Source organism: Mustela lutreola, chromosome 8 (assembly GCF_030435805.1).
Source record: "Mustela lutreola isolate mMusLut2 chromosome 8, mMusLut2.pri, whole genome shotgun sequence".
NCBI classification, from domain to species: Eukaryota; Metazoa; Chordata; class Mammalia; order Carnivora; family Mustelidae; genus Mustela; species Mustela lutreola.
Window position 1 is genome coordinate 124,315,138 of NC_081297.1, and position 23,340 is coordinate 124,338,477.

General features: G+C 36.1%; 1 protein-coding gene across 3 annotated transcripts in view; it reads right to left on the reverse strand.

Moving 5' to 3' along the window:
- The window catches only part of EEA1 (early endosome antigen 1), a 120,195-nt gene that overhangs the window by 72,515 nt on the left and 24,340 nt on the right, over positions 1-23,340 (reverse strand). Inside the window, exons 2-6 of one of the 3 annotated variants that reach the window (XM_059186507.1) lie at positions 16,198-16,290; positions 8,882-9,007; positions 4,040-4,164; positions 3,405-3,459; positions 3,241-3,306 (exon numbers count right to left, since the gene is read on the reverse strand). In XM_059186507.1, the coding sequence (XP_059042490.1) occupies positions 3,241-3,306; positions 3,405-3,459; positions 4,040-4,164; positions 8,882-9,007; positions 16,198-16,290 (465 nt within the window). Of the gene's footprint in view, positions 1-3,240; positions 3,307-3,404; positions 3,460-4,039; positions 4,165-6,561; positions 6,619-8,881; positions 9,008-16,197; positions 16,291-23,340 lie in introns of those variants that run through there. The other 2 variants (XM_059186508.1, XM_059186509.1) reach the window with 2 other exon arrangements.

A 23,340-nucleotide genomic window follows, 5' to 3' on the forward strand; every position in this document is an offset into this window, starting at 1 on the left:
ACCATTAGGCAGACTGGCATAATTATCTACTTGCAGTCACTAGTTCTAATGGATCCTGCAATAAGATAGCATCTTAAATTCCATAAATTCAGTAAAAATACTTTTTTTTTAATGCAGGCTCCCTGCTGGGCTTGAACTCACAACACTGAGATCAAGACCTGAGCTAAGATCAAGAGCTAGATGCTTGACTGAGCCACCCAGACACACCAGTAAAGATTTAAAAATAACATAAATTATTATCTTTATAAACATAGATTATAAAACCAATACTTAAGTCAGCAGATAAGATTCATAATCTCAATAGGGGCGCCCGGGTGGCTGTCAGTTAAGCATTAGACTCTCGGTTTTGGCTCAGCTCATAGTCTCAGGGTCTTGGGACAGAGCCCCATGTCAGGCTCCTTGCTCAGTGTGGAGTCTGCTTGAGATTTTCTGTCCCCCCTCCTTAACCCCACCAGCTCTGATCTCTCTCTCTCTCTCTCAAATAAATAATAAATAAACAAATCTCTTCCTTTTTAAAAGATTTATTTATCTTACAGAGAGAGAGAGAGCAAGTGGGCAGAGCAGTAGACAGAGGGAGAAGGAAAAGGAAGGCTCCCCGCTGAGCAGGGAGCCCAGTGCAGGCTCAATCTCGGAACCCTGGGATCATAACCCAAGCCAAAGGCAAATGTCTAACCAACTGAGCCACCCACACACCCAATAAATAAATCTTTAAAAATATAAAAAAGATTCAATCCTATAACATAAAATTTTGCATAAACTAATATATGCCATGAAGCTATCATTACTAAAAAGTTTCGCATTAAAAGCACAAATTTTTAATTTGGAATTATAAATCATCATTTTAAAAAACAGAAATAAAGAATATATTCCATAAGGTTTAACTTATTATGTGCATTACAAATAAAACACTATATTGCCTAGTCATTATTTTCACATTTCTAAAAAAGTATATATATCTGAAAGAGTTTAATAAGGCATCACAATGTATATCTGACTTTTTATTTTCCTGTACATTAGATTTAGACATACTAGTGCTAAAAATCATCAATATTTTAAATACATTGCCTCCAAAAGTAAATTTCCTAAATCAAGGCAATTTCATTTTGCAATGTGAAGAATTTATTTATTAAATGTGAAAAAGTCATCTCAAATATAGTAAACAGTTTCCTCTGTTCTCAGGTACAAAAATAAAAAAATACAGCACATGTTTTGTGAATTGTTAATGGCATCTCTGTAAAACATGAGTAAATGAACTGAAAGATTACTAAAAACGTCTTTCCTACCTCAAATGCAGAAGTGAGAAGTAATAAGACTGATACCTTGCTATTCGTTTATTTGCATTTTTTTTAGTCCAAATGGAAATTTTTGGTGAAAAAACAAAAAGGCAAAAAGAGGGGCACCTGGGTGGTTCAGTCAGTTAAGTGTCTGCCTTGAGCTCAGTTCATGATCTCAGAGTTCTGAGATGGAGCCCTGCATCAGGTTCCCTGCCCAGTGGAAAGTCTGCTTCTCCCTCTCCCTCTGCTGCTCTTCCTGCTTGTGCTCTCTTGCTCACGCACTCTCTCTCCCTCATATAAATAAATAAAATCTTGAAAAAAGGCAGTAAGAGTCACAATGTACTAATATGCAAAGGGATCACTAATTACTTAATAAAATGAGAACTATTGTTGAAGGGTATCCACTTTATTCTTACAAATAAGAACTATATTTGGTAAAATTCATTATTCTATGATTCTTTATGTAACTGTAATACAGAAGCCAATATAATTTTATTTTTTTAAGATTTTATTTACTTATTTGAGAGAGTGAGAGAGAGATCACAAGTAGGGGAAGGGTTAGAGGGAGAAGCAAACTCCCAGTTGAGCAGGGAGCCTGATGCAGGACTTGGTCCATGACCTGAGCCCAAAGCAGATACTTAATTGACCGAGCTATCCAGGTGTCCCAAAAGCCAATATAATTTTAATATAAAAATCATAATTGGATAAGATATTTATTTATTTAAGATTTTATTTATTTATTTGACAGACAGAGATCACAAGTAGGCAGAGAGGCAGGCAGAGAGAGAGGGGGAAGCAGGCTCCCTGCTGAGCAGAGAGCCCGATGCAGAGCTGGAACCCCCACTGAGCCACCCAGGCGCCCCAAGACATTTATTTAGAAAATACATTAAACAATATATCAACAGAATCTCACTCCAAAGTAACCACTTTTGATACCAAAGATTTTGGGTTTTTTTCTATGCATTACTTTTATATAAAGCAGTGTGTATATGTGCGTGTATGTGTGTACATATATATAAAAATATTTTTATTGTTTTTTAAAAATAACACTAGTTTTTAAAAAAACTAAAATTGTTAATACAACCATTCCCCTACATTTTCAAATAATCTGCATAAATGTAAACAAAAAAGTAAATAATAGTTCTTTCCCTACTAACAGACAATTTAGTGATTTCTAATTTGTCACAACACAAATGCTCTGAAGAATTTCACTATTGTCTGAACCTGTATTTTTCAGTAATTTAGGTATATTGTCAGAAAATTAGAATAATGCAGCCTGGTATAAAAAAAAATCCACAGGTAACTGATTCTTTTTTTTTTTTTTTTTTTTTTTTTAAGATTTTATTTATTTATTTGACAGAGAGAAATTACAAGTAAGCAGAGAGGCAGGCAGAGAGAGGAGGAAGCAGGCTCCCTGCTGAGCAGAGAGCCCGATGCGGGACTCGATCCCAGGACCCTGAGATCATGACCTGAGCCGAAGGCAGCGGCTTAACCCACTGAGCCACCCAGGCGCCCAGGTAACTGATTCTTAATGAAACATCTTTAAGAAACTACATCTTAGCTTCCCAATTATGTGTTTGCTTTCACTAGAATTACAAAAGATATACACTCAAGGCTATAAATATAGATAAACAAATTAGAAGAAGTTATTTATTACAGGTCACCTGCTAACAAAATGCTTATTTTCTTTTTTTTTTTTTTAAGATTTTATTTATTTATTTGTCAGAGAGAGAGAGAGAGTGAGAGCGAGCACAGGCAGAGAGGAAGGCAGAGGCAGAGGGAGAAGCAGGCTCCCTGCGGAGCAAGGAGCCCGATGTGGGGCTCGATCCCAGGACGCTGGGATCATGACCCGAGCCAAAGGCAGCTGCTTAACCAACTGAGCCACCCAGGGGTCCCCAAAATGCTTATTTTCAACAATGAAAATAAACAACTAATAAACACACTTTAAGTATTTAAAAGCATTTACTTGCTGCTGCAGCCCTTGAAATTTTTCTAATTCTTTCTTTAATTCTTCTGAGTACCATTTTTCTTCCTAAGAAGAAAAAAGTATATATTTTAATTTAGTAAATTTCAAAAGATTTATTATCTGAAACACTGTAAATAAACAAATATAATCATTTTTATTGTTACCTTAAGTGAAGCCTGAAGGTCTTGGACCTCTTGTCTAAGTAGTGTTATATCATCTCTAAACATAAATTGGGGGAAAAAAGGAATTAATAGTTAACGTCCTCTAATAACCTGGTCTCAATAAATCATGGCTAGTGACTATACATTAATATTCTAGTTTTCTCAATTAAAAAAAAAGGTTTTAGAATTTTACACATAGTATTTTATGTATACCCCTTAGAAAAATAATTTTATTCTGAAAGGTCACTGTTTATGAATGGAAAAACACCTTACCACTGAAATGATATAATTATTAAGTGCCTGAGCCAGAAACAAAATAACTCCCATTAATTTCCCAATAATAAGTATTAATAGCTTCCTATTGCAGTTAGGATAAAATCTGAACTCATTAACAAGGACTATACAATCTGGACAGTAGAGACCCTGCCTTAATACCCTCCTCCTCATTCCCTCAGCTCAGGCAACTCTGGCTTCTTTCTGTTCCTTGAGTCCTATCAAACCTTCTCATATTCTATTGCCCTTCCCTCAGAGACAGTCTGACAAAGAACAGTGAGCACACTACTTGGGCCCTACCACACAAAACAGATAATATCACATGCACTCATAACATCATATACTTCAAAGCGATTGTACTGTACCGCTTCAGAGCAAGAGCCTCTCCTCCATGACTTGAGTCATTACCAGCATCATGAACTACCTCATAGTGTTTGAAAAGTTCATCAGCAGATCCAAGGGATTTCATACACTGGGGACATATGAAACCCTGTAGAAAGAGGCAGAAAAAGTTTACAAAATTCTGTTAAATACTGGAAGACAGCAATTTGTATATTATGAAATACAGTCAAATATTATACCAATGGTGCCATTAGTAGACTGTAATTTATGACATTAAGCCCAAAATTTGGTATTGTGTAAATGTACATCACTGTCTATTCTGGTTGAAGTTTATGAAATATGAAAAAAACCCTTAAAACCATCTTTTAGGTTGAATAAATTGATGGCTAGAATACAGAATTCTAATTTGAGAATATAGTTCTAATCTAGAAGACTAGTTGAGAAGATCTACCATCATGTCCTCTCTCTCTCTTTCTAGATATGCCCCTTAGTAAAATAATATCTGCCCTAATCTACTTCATAGGAATGATAACAAAAAAACTAAAAACAAAGTATTATGATCACTAAAGGAAAAAGGTAATATAGTAAATAATTTATAATTATCACAGAATATCTATAATGATTGAGAAGTATTGTAGTACTACTGTATATACTGTAAATTCCTTGCTAACCTAAGATTAACACTGTAAAAGCCTAAAGTTAATAGTCCCATAAAATATTAAACGCTTATAAACAATCTCAGAATTATATGACTAAGGCATACAAGGTCCAGTATGAGTATTCCCTCAATGACCTAATCACTCTGATGCCTGAACATCTCTCACTCTGTACAACTCTACTGACATTTTCAACTATTCTGACTTACTTATATTCTCTGAACACACCATGGTATCCCACATTTCTTTGCATATATTGCTTTCTCCCCCCAGCACTATGCTTAGTAGCTCATCAAGTTTCTACTTTCACTAAATAAACAACACACACTGAAGATTTTCATCCATTTTTCCATAATGGCTAGTGTAGTATTTCTGAACATACTCTGTATTTTCTACACTGAATATTTATTTAATAAAATAAAATAACAACCAGCAAACTCAGCCATTAGAGCATGCAACTCTTCAAGGTTATGAGTTCAAGCCCCAACTTGAACCTAGGGTATGGAGCCTACTTTAAACATAAATAAATAAGTAATAAAAGTATGAATGAACCTGACAGGGCAGAATTTGGCAAAAAACAGAAACAAAAACAAAAATAGAAGAGGGGTACCTAGGTAGCTCAGTGGGTTAAGCGTCTACCTTCCACTCATAAGTTAAGCTCATAACTTCCACAGGTTATGAGCAGATCAAGTCCCACTTGATCTGACTCCCTGTTCAGCAGGAAATCTGCTTCTCCCTCTTCCTCTACCCTTCCTCCCTGCTCGTTCTCTCTCACACACTCAAATCAATAAAAGTCTCTATTAAAAAAGAAAAAAAAAAAAGAAGAGCTTTAACACCTTGCCAATTACAAAACTTTCCAAGGGATAGCCTGAGTAAAGTAATAAATACTCTGAAACAAGTAAAAACCAAAAAATTAATTAAAAACTTCTCCTTCTCTGGATGCTACAAAAACAGCATATCGTCATTTCTCATTTATGTATGCTGTGTGGCAGGACCAAGGCTTGTATACTGAGGATACTGATACATAGACAAATATTACCAGACAATGGTACAATACAAGTAGATATAAAGAACTACAGGAACACAGGAAAAGAGGCATTCAAATCTGCCTGTGGCAGGAGTTACTGCTTTACAAAAAATGCACAGATACTCATATATATTATGTATATGTGTATACACACTAGACACTGGACACTGGAATTTGGTACTAAAGAATGAGTAGGAGTTACTTGTCAGAAATAAAAGAAAGGCATTCTAACAAAGGTATGGAAAGAGGTTTGAACAGTTGTGCTGCAATTGGGAAACAGAGGTGTGTCCTGATCACAGAGCCAGAGTGAGGGGCAGGGGCACAACAGGTAAATGAACACAATGATCTCCTATGAAACTCCTGAAATGAGCAAAAAGAGCAGTATTAATGATGCACCTTTGGACATCTGAATGATGCCCTGAGGCTGCAGAGATATTTGATGCTCAGCACTGTCTTTAAATGAATGAATGTTCCTGGTCTATGTGCTAATCTAGCTGATGTTATGCTCTTTCTTTAAAAACCATCTATTATCTACCATCATGTTTCATAAAGCTCCACATTATGCCTAATTTGTCATTCTTATAACTTCTGTAATTAACATTACAGAACTTGTAATTAACATGCCTTTAGTGCAATAGAATATCAACCTCCATACTATTTAGTCCGTCATTTCTCTTTTGCATCTCAGCTTTTACTAGTAATCAGAAGACAAATTAGAATGTTCCCCGGAGAATCCACATACCAATTACACTATTTAATCTTTGTAACTTTGGCTTTTTGAGTACTGTCTCTACTTCCAGATTTTGCATCTAGATATCTAAGGATTCAAGAAAGCTAATGATCACATTAAGGTATGCCATACCTTCTTAAAGCTTCTAAATATTACCAGGTTAATACTCCAGAAAGAACTGATTCATCCCTAAAGAGAAATTTTAGAAATTCAGTAATATATATTTAATTATAGAAATAACCCCACCTAAGTGAATTCTCCAGATGATTCACCTAAGTGAATTTCCCATGCTTAAATAACACTTTAACTTTGAGACATTTATAGTAAAAATAAATCTTTCTAAAATACATATACTTTCTCATCTTCTTAAATAGATGATATTAAACTTGTTTGATGTCTCAGAGACATAAGTATTCTTCACTGAATGGGTGGGTGACTTTATTAATTCTAGCCTCTTTCATTTCTGTACCCAACATTTTATAGTTTTTTCCTATAGCCTGTTTTGACTTTTCACAGTCATTTCTTAAAATTATTCACATGCTATATCTAATAATGTTAGCCTGATACAGATGGGAAGGATAAAGAAAAAAGTTTATTAAAACCACATCACTCATTTAAAATGACACTATTTACTGCTCGGCAGGGAGCCTGGTTCCCCTTCTCTCTGCCTGCCTCTCTGCCTACTTGTGATCTTTGTCAAATAAATAAATAAAATCTTTAAAATGACAGTAATATAAGCTCAGAGTGAGTATCTGAGGAATGTCTCATGAACAGAATACATGATCTTTAGTTAATGGACCCTGTAATACTAATTCTGGATATTACAAGACTGCTTCTCTATTTTTTCTCAACCACCTTCAAGGGAACTGAAGTTAACTAGGTCAATAACTTCCATAAAAATACTGTTAGTAAACAATAAAATACTAAAAACAACCAGCTACATTTATTTCCTTTGATCCTTCCAAACTTCCAAACACACACAGACACCACACACACACACACACACACACACACACACACACACACACAGTGTACTTAAGATTAAAAACAGTAAGTCCCCTACTCTTAAGTTTCAGTTATCTCTAATCCTTTCTCAGATACACTGCAGCTAAGAACTTTCCCTAACTTGATACTTACGGTATCCCTGCTATACTAAGAGTTCTTTCAATTAAAAAGAAAGTTCTTAATTAAGTGATAAGTAGGTGATATTGGGTCTTTTCACTTTGGTTAACCCATAAAGAAAAAAAGCTGACACAGATTTTCTGCAAGGAAGACAACTGGTAAAGTTCTAAGGAGAGCTCTAAGAATCTTTTATGCCTCTTTCTTTGCTGGCACCAGTTATCTAGTTTAACTGGTGTCCTCCTATAATGTACCCATCTTCCCCACCACCCTAAAAAATGTCTGGTTTAACTGTTTCCCAATGAAGTTTTTCTGGGTTCCCCTCAACTTGAATCACCACTGCACTCTTTTTGCAAATAATATTCATCAGAGAAATTTCCTGAGGTAGAGAGCATAACTTATTTACCTTTTTATCTCCTTTACTTACCAAAATACATGGTACATAAGAAGTACTCTATTAATATGCTAAATACATAAATATTTGATGAAATCCTTTTCTTATATATATAACAGCCAGACAGAAATACAAACATTTTTTTTTTTTTTTTTTTGGTCTTTCTGGGTACAAAAAGTTTCCTTCTTTTGTAAGATTTGCAAAGGAATGGAGGGAAAAAGGCCATGTTTCTTTTTATTTTTAGAATATTGCAGTAATTTTCAAAGGAAACAGAGATATTGAGATCACTAAGAAACTTTTGCCAGCCTGCAAACAGACAATAGTTCCCCTCACCGGCTTCCACCCTCAGTCATAGACATACACCAGTCCCACCCAGGACAGAGAAACATGTGGGTGATCCAGTATTAATGAGGAGTTTGTGCCATTCTGTCACTTTCCTCAAGTCCAGGGTGTCAAAACAAAGACTGAAACAATGGTAGATCCAAATTCTAATGCCCTATTTGATCTCAAAAAAAAAAAAAAACAGTAACAATATGCTAAATCCTCTTTCTATATAAGAGTAAAAGCAGTTTAACCTAAAACATCTTAAAACATTCATTAGCATTAACTAAATAATAAAGATATAACCTATAGATGTTGAAATCAAGTATCATTCACTTTACATTTCAAATTTCATGGCAAAATTTATACAAAAATATTAACTTAAGCTTTTATATTTGTTTACAGATTCACAAAAAGACAGCTGCAGAGAGTAAGGGCAACCAACCCAACTTCCCAAGAGCCTGTTTTCCTTATTGAACCTCTTTGAAGCATGCATAATTAAAGCAATCCATATTCCCTCTGTAGCATAAAAAGTTAAGCAACACCGAGGCAAGGAAAAACAAAACTATTTTGAGCAACCCATAACCAAGCTGCCAAAGCAAAATATACAGGACCCACAGTAACACTGGAGTCATTAAGAAGTTCCTGTCCTCTTGTCCGATTTTCAGTGTGCACTTGCTGGTAATGCTCCGACAAATCAATAGCAGTTATACATCTTTTCAAACATAATGGACAGATGAAACCCTGTGAAATAACAACTTTTAGGAGGATGCACATAAAAAGTTATTTATAAATCAAAATATAACACAACAGGAAAATAATTAATATATCTCTTTACAGTATATGTAAGGAAAATTTTCATAGTAACTATATACAAAAAGGGAAAGATCTATCCAAAGTAGGATGACTAAAAGCAGCTTCCATCCTTATGCTGGAAATTCCCACTGGTTCAATTTTATTATAATTACCAGTTGCTTTACTTGCAATATTAATTACTCTTTTTGTTTAGGACACCTTGTCCTTATTTATCTGAGAGCCATTACTGGCAAGTTAACTTTAATTTTAGATCAAGAAATGACTGACAGTTACAACAAACAGTTTTATGTGAGATAATATTCTCAACAAAAGGAGTACTTAAAATGAAAGCAATTTTTAATCTTCACCATATTCCACTAGCCTAAGATCCCATTTTTGCCCACACCCATAATTCTCAATAGGGGATCCTTCCTTCTAAATTCATGAGCCAAATAAAATCATTTTAAATCAATCTCCCTAATACCCAACACCTAACAATATCTATATTTTAAAATGGGGGCTACCACACTATCTATGGTTTGAAGTAAATAAAATGAAGACTGTAGTGAAGGATAATAGATTATAAACGCCAGGAGTTTTTGTGTCAAAAATAGATGCGGATTTGAGATCCAACCAATGCTGACTCTATGACCTTAAGGAAATCACTCTATTTTGCTAAATGCCGGTTTCCTCATCTACAAAATGGGGTTAATGTTAGCACCTATTCCTCTAGATAAGAGGCTTAGTGGATACCTCTAAGTGCTCAATAAAAATTCTGTCACTAGATACATGGTTAGAGAGGAAAGAAAATGAAGCCAGGAAAGGCTGAAAGAGCAGAAGAAAAGACAGGAATTAAAAATCTGAAATTTTCAGCAAGGCCAAAGTAGTAGTAAGACTATGAGAAAGTTTTTGAGAGGGTAAGTAGTTGTAAGGAATGGGAACATTCAGTTTTAACATCTCAAGTCAAACTATTCTGCCCAATAATAAAGTGAAAAGTATTACCATGAACTTGAGAAGCTAGAAAAGAATAAAGATCACTAGAATTGCAAACATCAAGAACTGGGAAGTTAGGATGTTCCTTGAGTCACTAATGCCACTTGGGGTAATAGCAAAGGAGACAAGGACTATAAAGAAATTCCCAAAGTGGGAGGCAAGGCAGGAAAGCAGTTACGAACTAGGCTTGGGCTTGAATCCTTGATTCACACCACTCTTAGTAGCTTATAGGACCTTCAATTTCCTCATCTGTGAAATGTAACAGTAACACCTACTTCATATGGGGGCGGGGAGGGAAATCCTGATAATTAAATGAGATAATAGATGCTAAGTGTTTATCATAGCATCTGATACAAATAAAACAATCAATGTTAGTTATCATTAATATCATTATTCCTTTTGTTAACAACCCTTAAGAGGTTAGCAAGGGGATGAAAGTAAGGAACATGAATTCTTTTTATTTTTTCTTTTTACTAATGAAAGAGTTATGTTCAGGCAACCACATTCCAAACTGCTGGAGCTATAGAATAGTTACTTAAAAGACTGCATCATTGCATTTTTTTGCCATGATAGATTTACGTTGCCTCTCACTTCACTGGTTTCTTCACTATAAGCTTCCACATACAATCACTTAATGATTCATTCAAAAAGTATGTACTGAGTGTGATTACTATGTTCTAGCCATTATGCTACACTGCTGAGAACACAATGGTAAATAAGGCAAAATCCTACCCTCAGGAAGCTTACAGGCTTCTTGAAAAAGTTGCAAAAGAAAATAATTACATTTTATACCCCACTAATCAGAAATCCTACTAGAACTACCTTGAAACCTTTAGAACCCTAGGACTTCACTACTACCACTCTGACCCAAGCCACTCCCACACTGCACATGGATGACTGCAACAGCCTTCCAACAGCCTCTCTGCTTTTACCCTTACCTCACCAACACTTTATTCTCCACAGAGCAGCAAGAACGTATCCTATAAAAATGTAAATAAATTTTGTCACTTTCCTTGTCAAAATTCTCCAAGGGCTTCCCATCTCACCAGGAGTAAAAAACCGAAGTCTGTACAAAGACCTAGAAGGCAGGCCTAGAAGGCCCTGCATGAGGTGGCTTAATTACCTCCCAGATCCAACCTCTCCTCACTCACTGCGCTGGAGCCACACTAGTCCCCTGCTCCTTTTCTGACACGCTCGGAAGGCTTCCACCTCGGAGACTTTCTACTTGTTCCAGACAAATAGAACATGGTTGTTCCAGAAACCCACATGACTCATTTCCTCACTTCCTTCAGTCCTTCCTGAGCTATTCCCTTCTCAGAGAAGTCTTCCCTGACAATCCTATTTGAAACTGCAAGCACCCAAAACACTTTCTATGACTCCTTCCCTATTTTATTTTTCTCAATAACACCAATTATTTCCCTCCGTCCACTTCTAGTATGTTTTGGGTTTTTTGCCTTTGCACCTACTAGGATGTAAGTTCTACAATGACAAAAATTCTTGACTATTTTACTCACTGCCATATCTCCAGCATCCAGAATAGTGTCTGACAATACATATTGGATAAATAAAGGAGTCTTGGAATAATAATCATTACCAAAAAGATAGAAAATACAATCCCCCAGAAGCACATGGAAGAAGCATCTATTCCACATGTGAGTCAAGTAAGTTTACTGAAAAAGTAATTATCTGTAAAGAGGTAAATAAAAGGACAACCAGATATTAACCAGGCCAAAAAAAAAAAAAAAAGTAAAAAAGAGCAGGTAAGGCTTGGGGATCAGCATGCAGAAGTCCAGACATAAGAACAAACTTGTCACACCTTAAAAGCACGACTTCTGTATTCCTGGATCAAAGACCGTAAAGAAATACAACCACACATATAAGGTCAATTGGTATCTCACAAAAAGAAAAAATTTAATTCAATGGGGAAAGGGAACATTTTCAACTAATCATACTGAAACAACCATATACAGAACTGGTTTCGATATCCGTATGAAAAAAAAAACCACAACCACTATCTCATATCACATACAATATTTTAAAATAAATAATAGACTTAGACACACACACCAAAATATCAGAGGTAAGCGTAGCAGAAAGTCTTTGCAATCTTGGGGTAGGCAAAAAAATAAAAAATTGTAGAACGACCCAAAACGCAATAACCATAAGAGAAAAGGCTGACAAACTGGATTTTAAGAAAGTTAAAAACTTCTTCTCTTTGGAAGACACCATTAACAAAATGAAAAGCAAGCCACAGACTGAGAAAAAATATACACACTACATATATCTGATTGAGGTGTAAAGTCGAAAACTATGGCCCAATATTACACACCGCTTTGTTGACCGGTGATGGGAGAGCTTCAAATAGCCTAACTGCAAGTACCCTTCCCACTCTACTCCCAAAGACAGAATCTTCTACTCAAATAATCATCTTCTTGGAGCGCCTCACTGGCTCGGTCAGTAGAGCGTACAACTCTTGATCTTGAGATTGTGAGTTCAAGCCCTACTTCAGATGTAGAGATTTCTTAAAAAATAAAATCTTAAAAAAACAAAAAGAAAATGCCCTCCTCTTCACAGAGCCTGCTTATCCTTAAGTAGCAGGTTTCAGTTCCCTGCCAGCCCAGAGAATAATTCAAACAAGCCAGTCATAATCTCCTGCACCTCACCCTCTTGGTATCATAAACCATGCCTCTCACAGCCCATAGTTGTTAGTTTTGTTCCCAAGTTCAATCCTCATATGGCCCTTCAAGGCATACAGTGTCTTCCTGGGCCATGAGAATATGTGACTAAAAAACTGCTGTTGATTTCAACCTGTCCAGTGTCAGGTTAATTTTATGTTCAGCAATTCCTATAAGCCTAAGACAGGAAACCTTCCTTAACCAATAGGATAAAAAGGAGGCAATCAATATTCTGACAAAGGACTTGTACACAGAATAGACTAAAAAAAAAAAAAATTCTTACAGTTCAATAATAAAAAGATAAATAATCCAACTTTTAAAATGGTCAGATTTCCTGATGCAGACAAAATGGAATAGATATGCTTTTCCCAATTTCTCTTGCTAAGTATACCTAACATCCCTAGACATTATATATAAAACAAACATAAGAAAATTCTGAAAAGTAATGAGAAGGGAGACTCAGGATCAAGGACTGACACAGTGATAAATACTCTGGGTTTTCTTTTGCCTCATATTTTCCAGACTGGGGGCTGAAGAAGCTGGCAACCTAGAAACTTCAATGGACACTTAAAAAAAAGCCTTCCTTCTCGACCCAAAGGACCAGGAAAATTCAGTGGGTACTAAGAATGTAAGGCAGACTAGAAAGGGATAAAGGGTGAACAAAGATGTTTGTTTCTGGCAACACATTATACTAAAGAGTCTGAACAACCATCCTAATGATAACAACTGAAGAATATAAAAGCTTGGGCCCGCTCCATAGTTCAGCTGGTTAAGTGTCAGACTTGATTTTGGCTCAGATCATGATCTCAGGGTCCTAAGATCCAGCCTCCCACATCAGGCTAAGTGCTCAGAGGGCAGTCTGCATGAAATTCTCTCTCCCCAGAATTCTCCCTCTCCATCTCCCTCTACCCCTTCCCACACTGTGCTCCCTCTCTCTCTTTCAAATAAATAAACAAATCTTTTTTAAAAATATTTTTTCATTATTTAATTTTCTTAGAAAACAAGAGAGAGTACGAGGTGGGGGTGGGGAGGTGGAAGGAGATGGATAAGCAGACTCTACACTGAGCACAAGGCCTGACATGAAGCTCAACCCCAGGAACCTGAGATCACGACTTGAGACCAAGAGTCAGATGCTTAACTGACAGAGCCACCCAGGTGCCCCAACAAATAAATCTTTAAAAAAATATATATTAAAAAAAATCATTTTTACATTACATATTATTTGTTTGATATAAACTGAACATGTGACTTCAAAATTCTTATGTTGAAATCCTAACCCCCAGTGTGATAGTATTAGGAGGTGAGCCTTGGGAGGTGATTAGGTCATGAGGGTGGAGCCTTCATGAATAGGGCTAGTGCCTTTATAAAAGAAGCCTCAGACAGTTCTCTTGCCCCTTCAGCCATTTGAAGATGGCCTTCTATAAAACCAGAACCAGGCCTTCAGCAGACACACCTTAATCTTGAACGTCCCAGGCTCCAGAGCTCTGAGAAATAAACGTTGGTTGTTTAAGTCACTCAGTCTATAGTACTTTTGTTAGAACAACCCATACTAAGACAATATTATATATACATTATTACATAAGATAAAATATAACATAAATATGATATAAATAAAGCAAGGTATTACTTTATTTCTATTTCTTTAGAGTCCTGGAGACCCAGGTGGAAAGGTGGCTCAGTCAGTTAAGTGTCTGACTCTTGATCTCGGCTCAGGTCTTGATCTGAGGGTAATGAGTTCAAGCCCTAAAAAATTAATTAATTAAAAAAAAAATAAAGTCCTGGAGACTGTATTTCAAATTCCATATAGACAGCCACTAAGGGAACAAAGCTCAAACCTATAATTTGTTCAAAGTGGGATGCCAACCTTAAGATAAAAGGGAAACAAACCTTAGAGAGAGACTGACAGACACGCAGACATATCATCCAAGACCTTAACAAGTATATACCCCAGCACTGGGCATATGAACATCTAGAGCAGTATTTGTCTGCCAATAGGAATAACTCATGACATAGGTAAAAACTAAAGTGGCAGGAGGAAGAAAGAATAAGATAAGAATGTAGGACAGAATGGAATCCAGAATACAAGAGAAAAGATTGAAATCTGATAAGAAAAGAAAACTGTCTTCCATTTTGATAACAAAATGAGGACATTCACCTAATAGCTCCTATTTTCCTAATGATATAAAACGTGCCTGAGGGAAGGTGGGATTGGGTAAGACTTAGGAGAGATATGAGGATAAAGAAGAGAGTAATACTATATCAGAGAGTAGGAAAATAACACTAATAAGAAACTATAGCAGGCACTGCTCACTACCCACTGGAGATTTCTATTTATTTATTTACTTATTTATTTACTTATTTATTGTGGTCTGACCGAGGTCAACAATTAAACTTGCTCTTAAAATTCAACTGATAGGGTGCCTGGGTGGCTCAGTGGGTTAAGCCACTGCCTTCGGCTCAGGTCATGATCTCAGGGTCCTGGGATCCAGGCCCGCATCGGGCTCTCTGCTCAGCAGGGAGCCTGCTTCCCTCTCTCTCTCTCTCTCTGCCTGCCTCTCTGTCTACTAGTGATCTCTCTCTGTCAAATAAATAAATAAAATCTTAAAAAAAAAAATTCAACTGATACTTTTCTCCTCACTCTCATGGTCTTGTTACATCACATCATGGTTAATATCCATATACATGAAATCAGATGACCAGAAAGAGACAAAACAGGGAAATGAATAGATAGAGAGATAAATCCAGAAATACACAAGACAGAAGACAGACTCACCAACCAAGAGGTGCAAAAGTGGGGATCACAGAAAAGGGGACTGGGTAGGCAATACACTTGGGCCCAGAAAGGGGCAACTGACAGAAACTGTCAGAGCAGAATGTGAGTATGTCGATGTCTTAGAAACAATATTATTGATGGTTTTTATGCTCTTCTCTTTCCTTTCCCCTTTTTCTATAATGAGCAAATATTGTTCATTAAAAATAGTAATAATAAAGCAACTACTAAGGCTGATTTCTTCAAAAATTTGAGTTCCTTCTTAAATTTTATTTACTTTCCCCATTAATTTTTAATAAACTATGAAAGATAATAGTTCTTACAAAGTTGTAAACGAAGATAGCAAATAATGTACAGACTTTATGGATAACCTAATTTTTCATTAGTTCAATAGTTCATGACAGAGCAAACACTAATTAATTGGTAATTTTTATAAATAGATTTAAGATCTTCCATTATGTTGAGATAACATTAGCACTGAAGACAAATTAACAATATTAATTCTGTCTTAATACACACTTTCTCAGTCTTAAAACTAAACACCAGGATTTTTCTATAAGTGTGATTCAAAAGTCACATTCCAGTTTATAAGAATGAGAGCCTTTCCTGCAAAAGTTTAAATTACTGATCATTACTCCAAACACCTGCCCATTTTCCCTTAAATAGTACTAAATTTTATTGTGAAATTATTATTTCCATACCTCTGAAGAGCTTTCATTATTGACATCCACTGTGTTTATAGGAGCTGCTGATGAATCTAAATCAGAACCTTGAGAGCCAACTCTCCCAGGAGTCTGAAACAAAGAGAGAGGAAAAATTAGATATTAATAATATACTCATAAACTATTTAACAACCTAAACAGTAATCAGGGCTAGCCTTATACATAAATGTAGATGTCCTCTCAATAAAAATAACAAACAGCACGAGCAGCTATCCTTTACCGAAGACTGTGCCTAGTACTGTATCAAGATCTCTGCCTGCATTCTCTCATTTTTAAGTCTTTTAAAATTAATAAAAAGCTTATTTTTATATATAGTGCCTATAGTCTGCAACTTTCACAAAAAAAGCTTATTTAATCATAATGACACCTCCAAAAGAGGCAGGACAGATGCTACCTCTATAGATGAGAAAACAGATTCGAAGTGGCTAAAAGATTTCTCAAGATTGTACTGTTAAAAAAAAAATCAGAAAGAACTAAAATGCTGACCTTCTAATTCCCCTTGCATTGCTCTCTCTACCGTACCAACTAAACTACAATAATTTGAGGGTAGCTAAAAAGATCAACACAGCCTATTCATGCCAATCATTAGCAATCTATCTCCAATACTTGATATTTCATCACCAAAAATATATATAGTTTGGAGGATCAAAGGTCTTTTTCTTTTTCTCTTGCAACATTTATCCTCTAACATTATCATTCATTAATACCTAGGTGTTACCTTAAAGGAACTGAAAATCTAGTAAAACACTGGGCAAGAAAGATTCTTAGAACACAACAACTAACTTAATAATCCTTAGCAAAAAACATTTATGGTACATAACATCATTATTCTCACTTCACACAAAAGAGAACTGAGGTATGAAAACTTAAGTAATTTGCCCAAAATCACATGACTAATCAATGGGAGAAAGGTTTTTAATTTGATTAGTCTGGCTCATAATCACTAAACCATACTGCTTTTCTGCTGAGATGCACCACCTCAAGCACCCAAGACTGAGTGCAATTCACTGTACTTGTCTCAACACGCAAACACCCTATTCGTCACTATTAAATACTCAACATAAATGCCAAATAAGAAGGAAATGCTACCACTTTGAAATTCATCAATAAAAATGATTACGAAAGCTGCACTGAGGGGAACCTCAGCTCAGGTCATGATCTCAGCGTCTCAGGATCCAGCCCTTTGGCAGGCTCCCGCTCACTAAGAAGTCTGTTTCTCCCTCTTCCTCTGCCGCTCCCCCTACTTGTGCTCTCTTTCCCTCTGTCAAATAAATAAAATCTTTAAAAAAAAAAAAAAAAGCTGCATAGAAAAATGACAAAACATACACACTCTAATTATGTATAAAAACTATGTAAGAGATTCAAGGGATATATATCCCAAAATACAAATGATTTCTGTAGCAAGACACAGTTATGGACATATTGGATTTTAGGTCTTCAGGTTTTGGTTTGGCTCTTTTTTTTTTTTTTTAAGAATTCTAGATCCATAGTTAAATTACCTTTAAACTGAAATTTTTCTTGTCATTAAAAATAAGAAAAAAAAAGCAGACCTCTCCAAATTGGATGATCCACATTCCTGTCATATTTTCCCAAAATGTAACCTTCTAAAACTTTGTAAACTTACCCAGAGTATGACTTACTTGTGTTCATTTAAAATTCATAAAATTCTTATTTTTAACTCTTCTATCAGCTATCCTCCTCTAAAAAACAAAGTAAGATTCTGGGACGCCTAGGTGGCTCAGTTGGTTAAAAACAAAGTAAGATTCTTTCCTAAAATGGTATGCTTGAGACACGAATTTATAAATAAATAAAAGCCAGCTATCTAGATTTGATGATACTTATGCATCTGGCAGAAAGGTAGCTCAGTGGTGAAAAGACCCTTTAATTACATACTGAATATAAAGAATTATATAAAACTAGAAATTCAGGGGCGCCTGGGTGGCTCAGCGCGTTGAAGCCTCTGCCTTCGGCTCAGGTCATGATCCCGAAGGGTCATGATCCTGATCCGAGGATCGAGCCCCACATCAGGTTCTCTGCTCGGCGGGGGGCCTGCTTCCCCCTCTCTCTCTGACTGCCTCTCTGCCTACTTGTGATCTCTGTCTGTCATGTAAATAAATAAAATCTTTAAAAAAAAAAACTAGAAATTCATTTTTGACCCATCAACATTTCAATAGCTTCACACCATAATGGTTTGTAAAACTAGTGACCCCATCCTCAAATGGACCGGAAACTAAAGCTGTGTCTCCCAAGAGTTTATATTTTCCCCATTTCTCTATCATTTACTTTTCCAAAGTACACGTGACTTTTCATCTGAGATTTACCTTCCCTGTGAAGTAAGCAATTCAAAGATATATCTATACAATCCTATTACTGCCACTAAAAATATTTTTTCTTAAATTTGCCTAAAGTAGTCCTAATAAACAGACCTAAGTAAGCCCAAGAGACATGGGAAGTAAAAGGAAAAAGGAGAGAAACTATTGACACTTTTTCATACCCGTATTTTAAACACATTCCCCCTAATTATCGCCAAACTGTTTAAGAACTTCTTGTTCAGCTCTTAGGTTGCCAAAATCCTATTATTTTAATGAGAAGTCCAATTACAGTAATGATGATCCTGAAGAAACAATATGAAGTATTCTAATTTTTCTACTTCTATAAATTTTACTTTGTGAAAAACAACAGAATAATTTCTAGTAGGGATGCCTGAGTGGCTCAGTCAGTTAAGCATCTATCTTCAGCTCAGATCATGATCCCAGCCAGGGTCCTGGGATGGAGCCTGCCCCTCGGTGGTGTTAGGCTGAGCCTGCTTCTTCCTCTCCCTCTGCCACTCCTCCTGCTTGTACTCTCTTACACACACACACACACACACACACACACACACACTCTCTCTCTTTCTCTCTCTCTGTCAAATAAATAAAATCTTTTTTTTAAAAAGGAAGAATTTATGCTAAAAATTTAAAGTAACAGGGAGATAAATATCTTCCAAATTATGCTTTTATAGAAAAGTATTACCTAAATTTAGGTATATTTTACAGTAACCAAAAAGTATGTAACACATCTATTCATCTCCCATGAAGCATCCAGCATTCTGGAAGGCTCTGGATGTCAAAAGGAATGGGGACAGCATAAGAGAAACAAGGACCATGCCCTAGGGCATGTAAACAAAAAGAGGTAGGAAAAAACTTGAAAAAAATTAAATGCTAAATGGAAGAGCTGTGAATGCAAGTAGAGTTCTGAGAAAAAAAATAGATCAATGCTAGTTCTGATATCTGGAAAAAAAAATTAATGGGGGGGTGGGAGGTTGGGGTACCAGGTGGTGGGTATTATAGAGGGCACGGATTGCATGGAGAACTGGGTGTGGTGAAAAAATAATGAATACTGTTTTTCTGAAAATAAATAAATCAATTTAATAAAAAAAAAATTAATTCCTTGAAGGAAAAGTTAAATTTACTTAAGTAACAATCATTCCAATTAGACAAAATTTAAAAATACACAAAAGCAGAGAATACAGAAAAAAGAACACTGATTTTTTTAAAAAGATTTATTTATTTTAGAGAAAGAGAGAAGGGAGGGGGAGGGACAGGGACAAAGGAGAGAGAATCTCCCGCAGACTCCCTGCTGAGCAAGGAACCTGCCAAAGGGGCTCAATCTTACAACCCTGAGATCATGACCTGAGTTGAAATCAAGTGTTGGACATTCAACTGACTGAGCCACCCCAGCACCTCAATAAGAACACTGTATTTAAAGAAAAGTAAATAAATGTGTTGGACAGAAAGTTATATACATACACACACACACACACACACACACACACACAAATATTAAATATTAAATACATTAGACTAATAATACAGAATGGGTAGGGGATATAAAACACTTAAATACGCCATGGTAAACAGAGAATGGCCACAACTCGGGTCCAGACAGCACTTGCAGTTAACACAGACACCAAGCTGCCTCAGTTCCAAAGATCAATAACAGATAAAGAATTTTTAAGTATTACAGAGGTAGAACCATGTTCAAAAACAAGGTAAGTATCTCAGGAGACCAAAAAAATAAAACAGAAATACACGGAGTATAGAGTATAGAGTTCTGGGACCTAAAATGGGTAGAGGCAACCAAATTCTTACAGGATAAAAGGGACCAAAATGCCCCACATCTGCTAGGCATCAAGAAGCTTGACCCACTATGGGAACTCAGAAAGTGGAACACAGCTACGGCTCTTGCCATGAACAGAAAAATTTTTAAAGGGTATAAATTCCATCAAGCCCTATATCTGGGCTTGATGTCTGATCAAAACTTTTTTTTTTAAAGATTTTATTTATTATTTATTTGACAGACAGAGATCACAAGTAGGCAGGAGACAGGCAGAGAGAGAGGTGGGGACACAGGCTCCCCACTGAGTAGAGAGCACAACAGGGGGCTCGATCCCAGGACCTTGGGATCATGACCTGAGCCAAAGGCAGAGGCTTTAACCCACTGAACCACCCAGGTGCCCCTGATCAAAACTTTTATAGGCAGGGATAAATAGGTATTCTAAGCAAAGTGTTATTTATGAAAGTGAAAAATTATATGTAATCTGTATATTCAAAACAAAGAAATGGTTAACTAAATTATGACATACCCACTCAACAAATCTGACAAGTATGAGGTTTACTAGAAAAATGATAATGCATGTGATACAATGTTAAATTTGTAAGAGGCAAAGTACAAAGTTTAGATATATTACAACTTTGATTATATAAAAATATAAACACAAAGAAACTGAAAGTTCATATAAGACTGATGAGTTTTATGTTAGGGCTATTTTTGTTGTTGTTACTATTTTTTCCTTATGTAATTAAAAGGATAATGATGGGGCGCCTGGGTGTCCCAGTTGGTTAAGTATATGACTCTTGATCTCAGTTCAGGTTATGATCTCAGGGTTGTGAGGTCAAGCCCCATGATGGGCTCCCTGCTCAGTGCAGAGTCTGCTTGAGATTTTCTCTCTCCCTCTCCCTCTGCCTCTCCCCTTATTCTCTCTCTAAAATAAATAAATCTTTTTTAAAATTGATTAAGTAATTAAATAAAAGGATGAGATTTGTATTGATGGGTTTTGTTAAGCACCAACCCGCCTCCCCAAAAAAAATTTCATTAGTTTTTTTTCATACTATTTAATTTCTCAATTTTTAAAAAAATTAAATTAAAAAAAAATATTTGGGGTTGCAAAAAGATCCAGATAACTACAGTCTAACACCCTTCATTAATGTTTAGTTGCTTTGCCCAAAGTGATCAGCATTTGAACATACAGGGGTAAAGTTTATAAATTTCAACCAAGTAAGAGTTGATGCCTGCAATATATAGGCTACTCTACATTATTGGTAGTATAAAAATTGATTCCTACTACCAATAATTATAAAATCAATATAAAGCAGCATTAATCTCTGCAAAAACTGCTACTGAAGAATTAAATATAGGCCTTTGATGAAAGAACAGAGAACTTCACTGGAGAAAGAAAAAAGTTATCATTGTTTACTGTACACAATACCATGGAAGACAATATCACTTTCCTAGAAGTTTTAACAATATGAAGTTTCTTTGAAATACTTATCTGGGGCACCTGGGTGGCTCAGTTCATTAAGCAACTGCCTTCTGCTCAGGTCATGATCCTGGAGTGACAGGATCGAGCCCCACAACGGGCTCCCTGCTCGGCAGGGAGTCTGCTTCTCCATCTGACCTCTCTCCTCTATGCACTCGCTCTCTCATTCTCTCTCTCTCAAATAAATAAAATCTTTTAAATACGTATCTGACTTCAGACCAGTTGTTTATTTAATACAATTTAAATAATCTATGTGAAAATCCTTATTGCACTGCTATAATACAAAGCAAACAGCAGCTGTATCTTCCACTGTCACTAAAAATCTTTATCTAATAACAAAGAAAAATAGAGCCAAAACCAGCATCTAGTAGCACATAAGAAACAACTGTTTTTTATTTTTTTATTATTTTTTTAAGATTTTATTTATTTATTTGACAAAGAGAGGGAGAGCACACAAGCAGGAGGAGCAGCAGAGGAAGAGAGAGAAACAGGCTTTCCACTGAGCAGAGAGGCTGATGTGGGGACTCATTCCAGGGCCCTGGGATCATGACCTAAGCCAAAGGCAGGCACTTAACAAATGAGCCACCCAGGTGCCCCATAGAACTATTTTTTAGATGAACAACAAAAGTTTCACTAATACTAGTGATATGCCAGGTCAAAGTTTCCAAACTCCCAATATACTCTCCCTATCCCACCAACTCTACATTTGATTTTACTCTAAGATCAAATAGGAAGAGAACAAAAATTTCATTGGTAAAATAAATCAGGTTCCCAACCTAATTGCTTCTAAAGATAATGAACCCACCTCTAAATCCTACCTACCTGCAAAGCACTAAAACTGGGACGCCTGGGTGGCTCAGTTGGTTGAGCAGCTGCCTTCGGCTCGGGTCATGATCCCAGCGTCCTGGGATCGAGTCCCACATCGGGCTCCTTGCTGCGCAGGGAGCCTGCTTCTCCCTCTGACTCTGCCTTCCACTCTGTCTACCTGTGCTCGCTTTCGCTCGCGCTCTCTCTCTGACAAATAAATAAAATCTTTAAAAAAAAAAAAAGCACTAAAACTGACTAAAATTTTAAGTAGAACAGTCTCTGCAGGTAGAAGAGATGTAATAAATGAATAAGCAAATGCACAACCCATACCACTCTAGCTAAAACCAGGTAAAAAAGAAGGCAAACCAGCAAAATCTGAGTTAATAATAGATTAATTTGCAGAAGAACCTGAGTTGACTAAAAATAAATGCTTTTGCAAAAAATTTGAAGAAAACATTGCTATATGATACTATGCATACTTTTTATACTTAGCAAAATTAGTTCTGAAACTGGAAAGAATACTAGTATTAGAAATTAAGTAACAGACAACCTCAAAATCTTGGGGATTTATCAGACATCTAGAAATATTTCTTATAAAATGTAACTTTCAGCATTGATTGTGTTACTCTATTTCACCCTTGGTCTACCACAAAAACCAATTAGGAAGATTTTCACAAATTCAAAGTTTGACAAGCCAGCTGCAAACATGCAGATCACCTTGACAAGAGTGCTTTAAA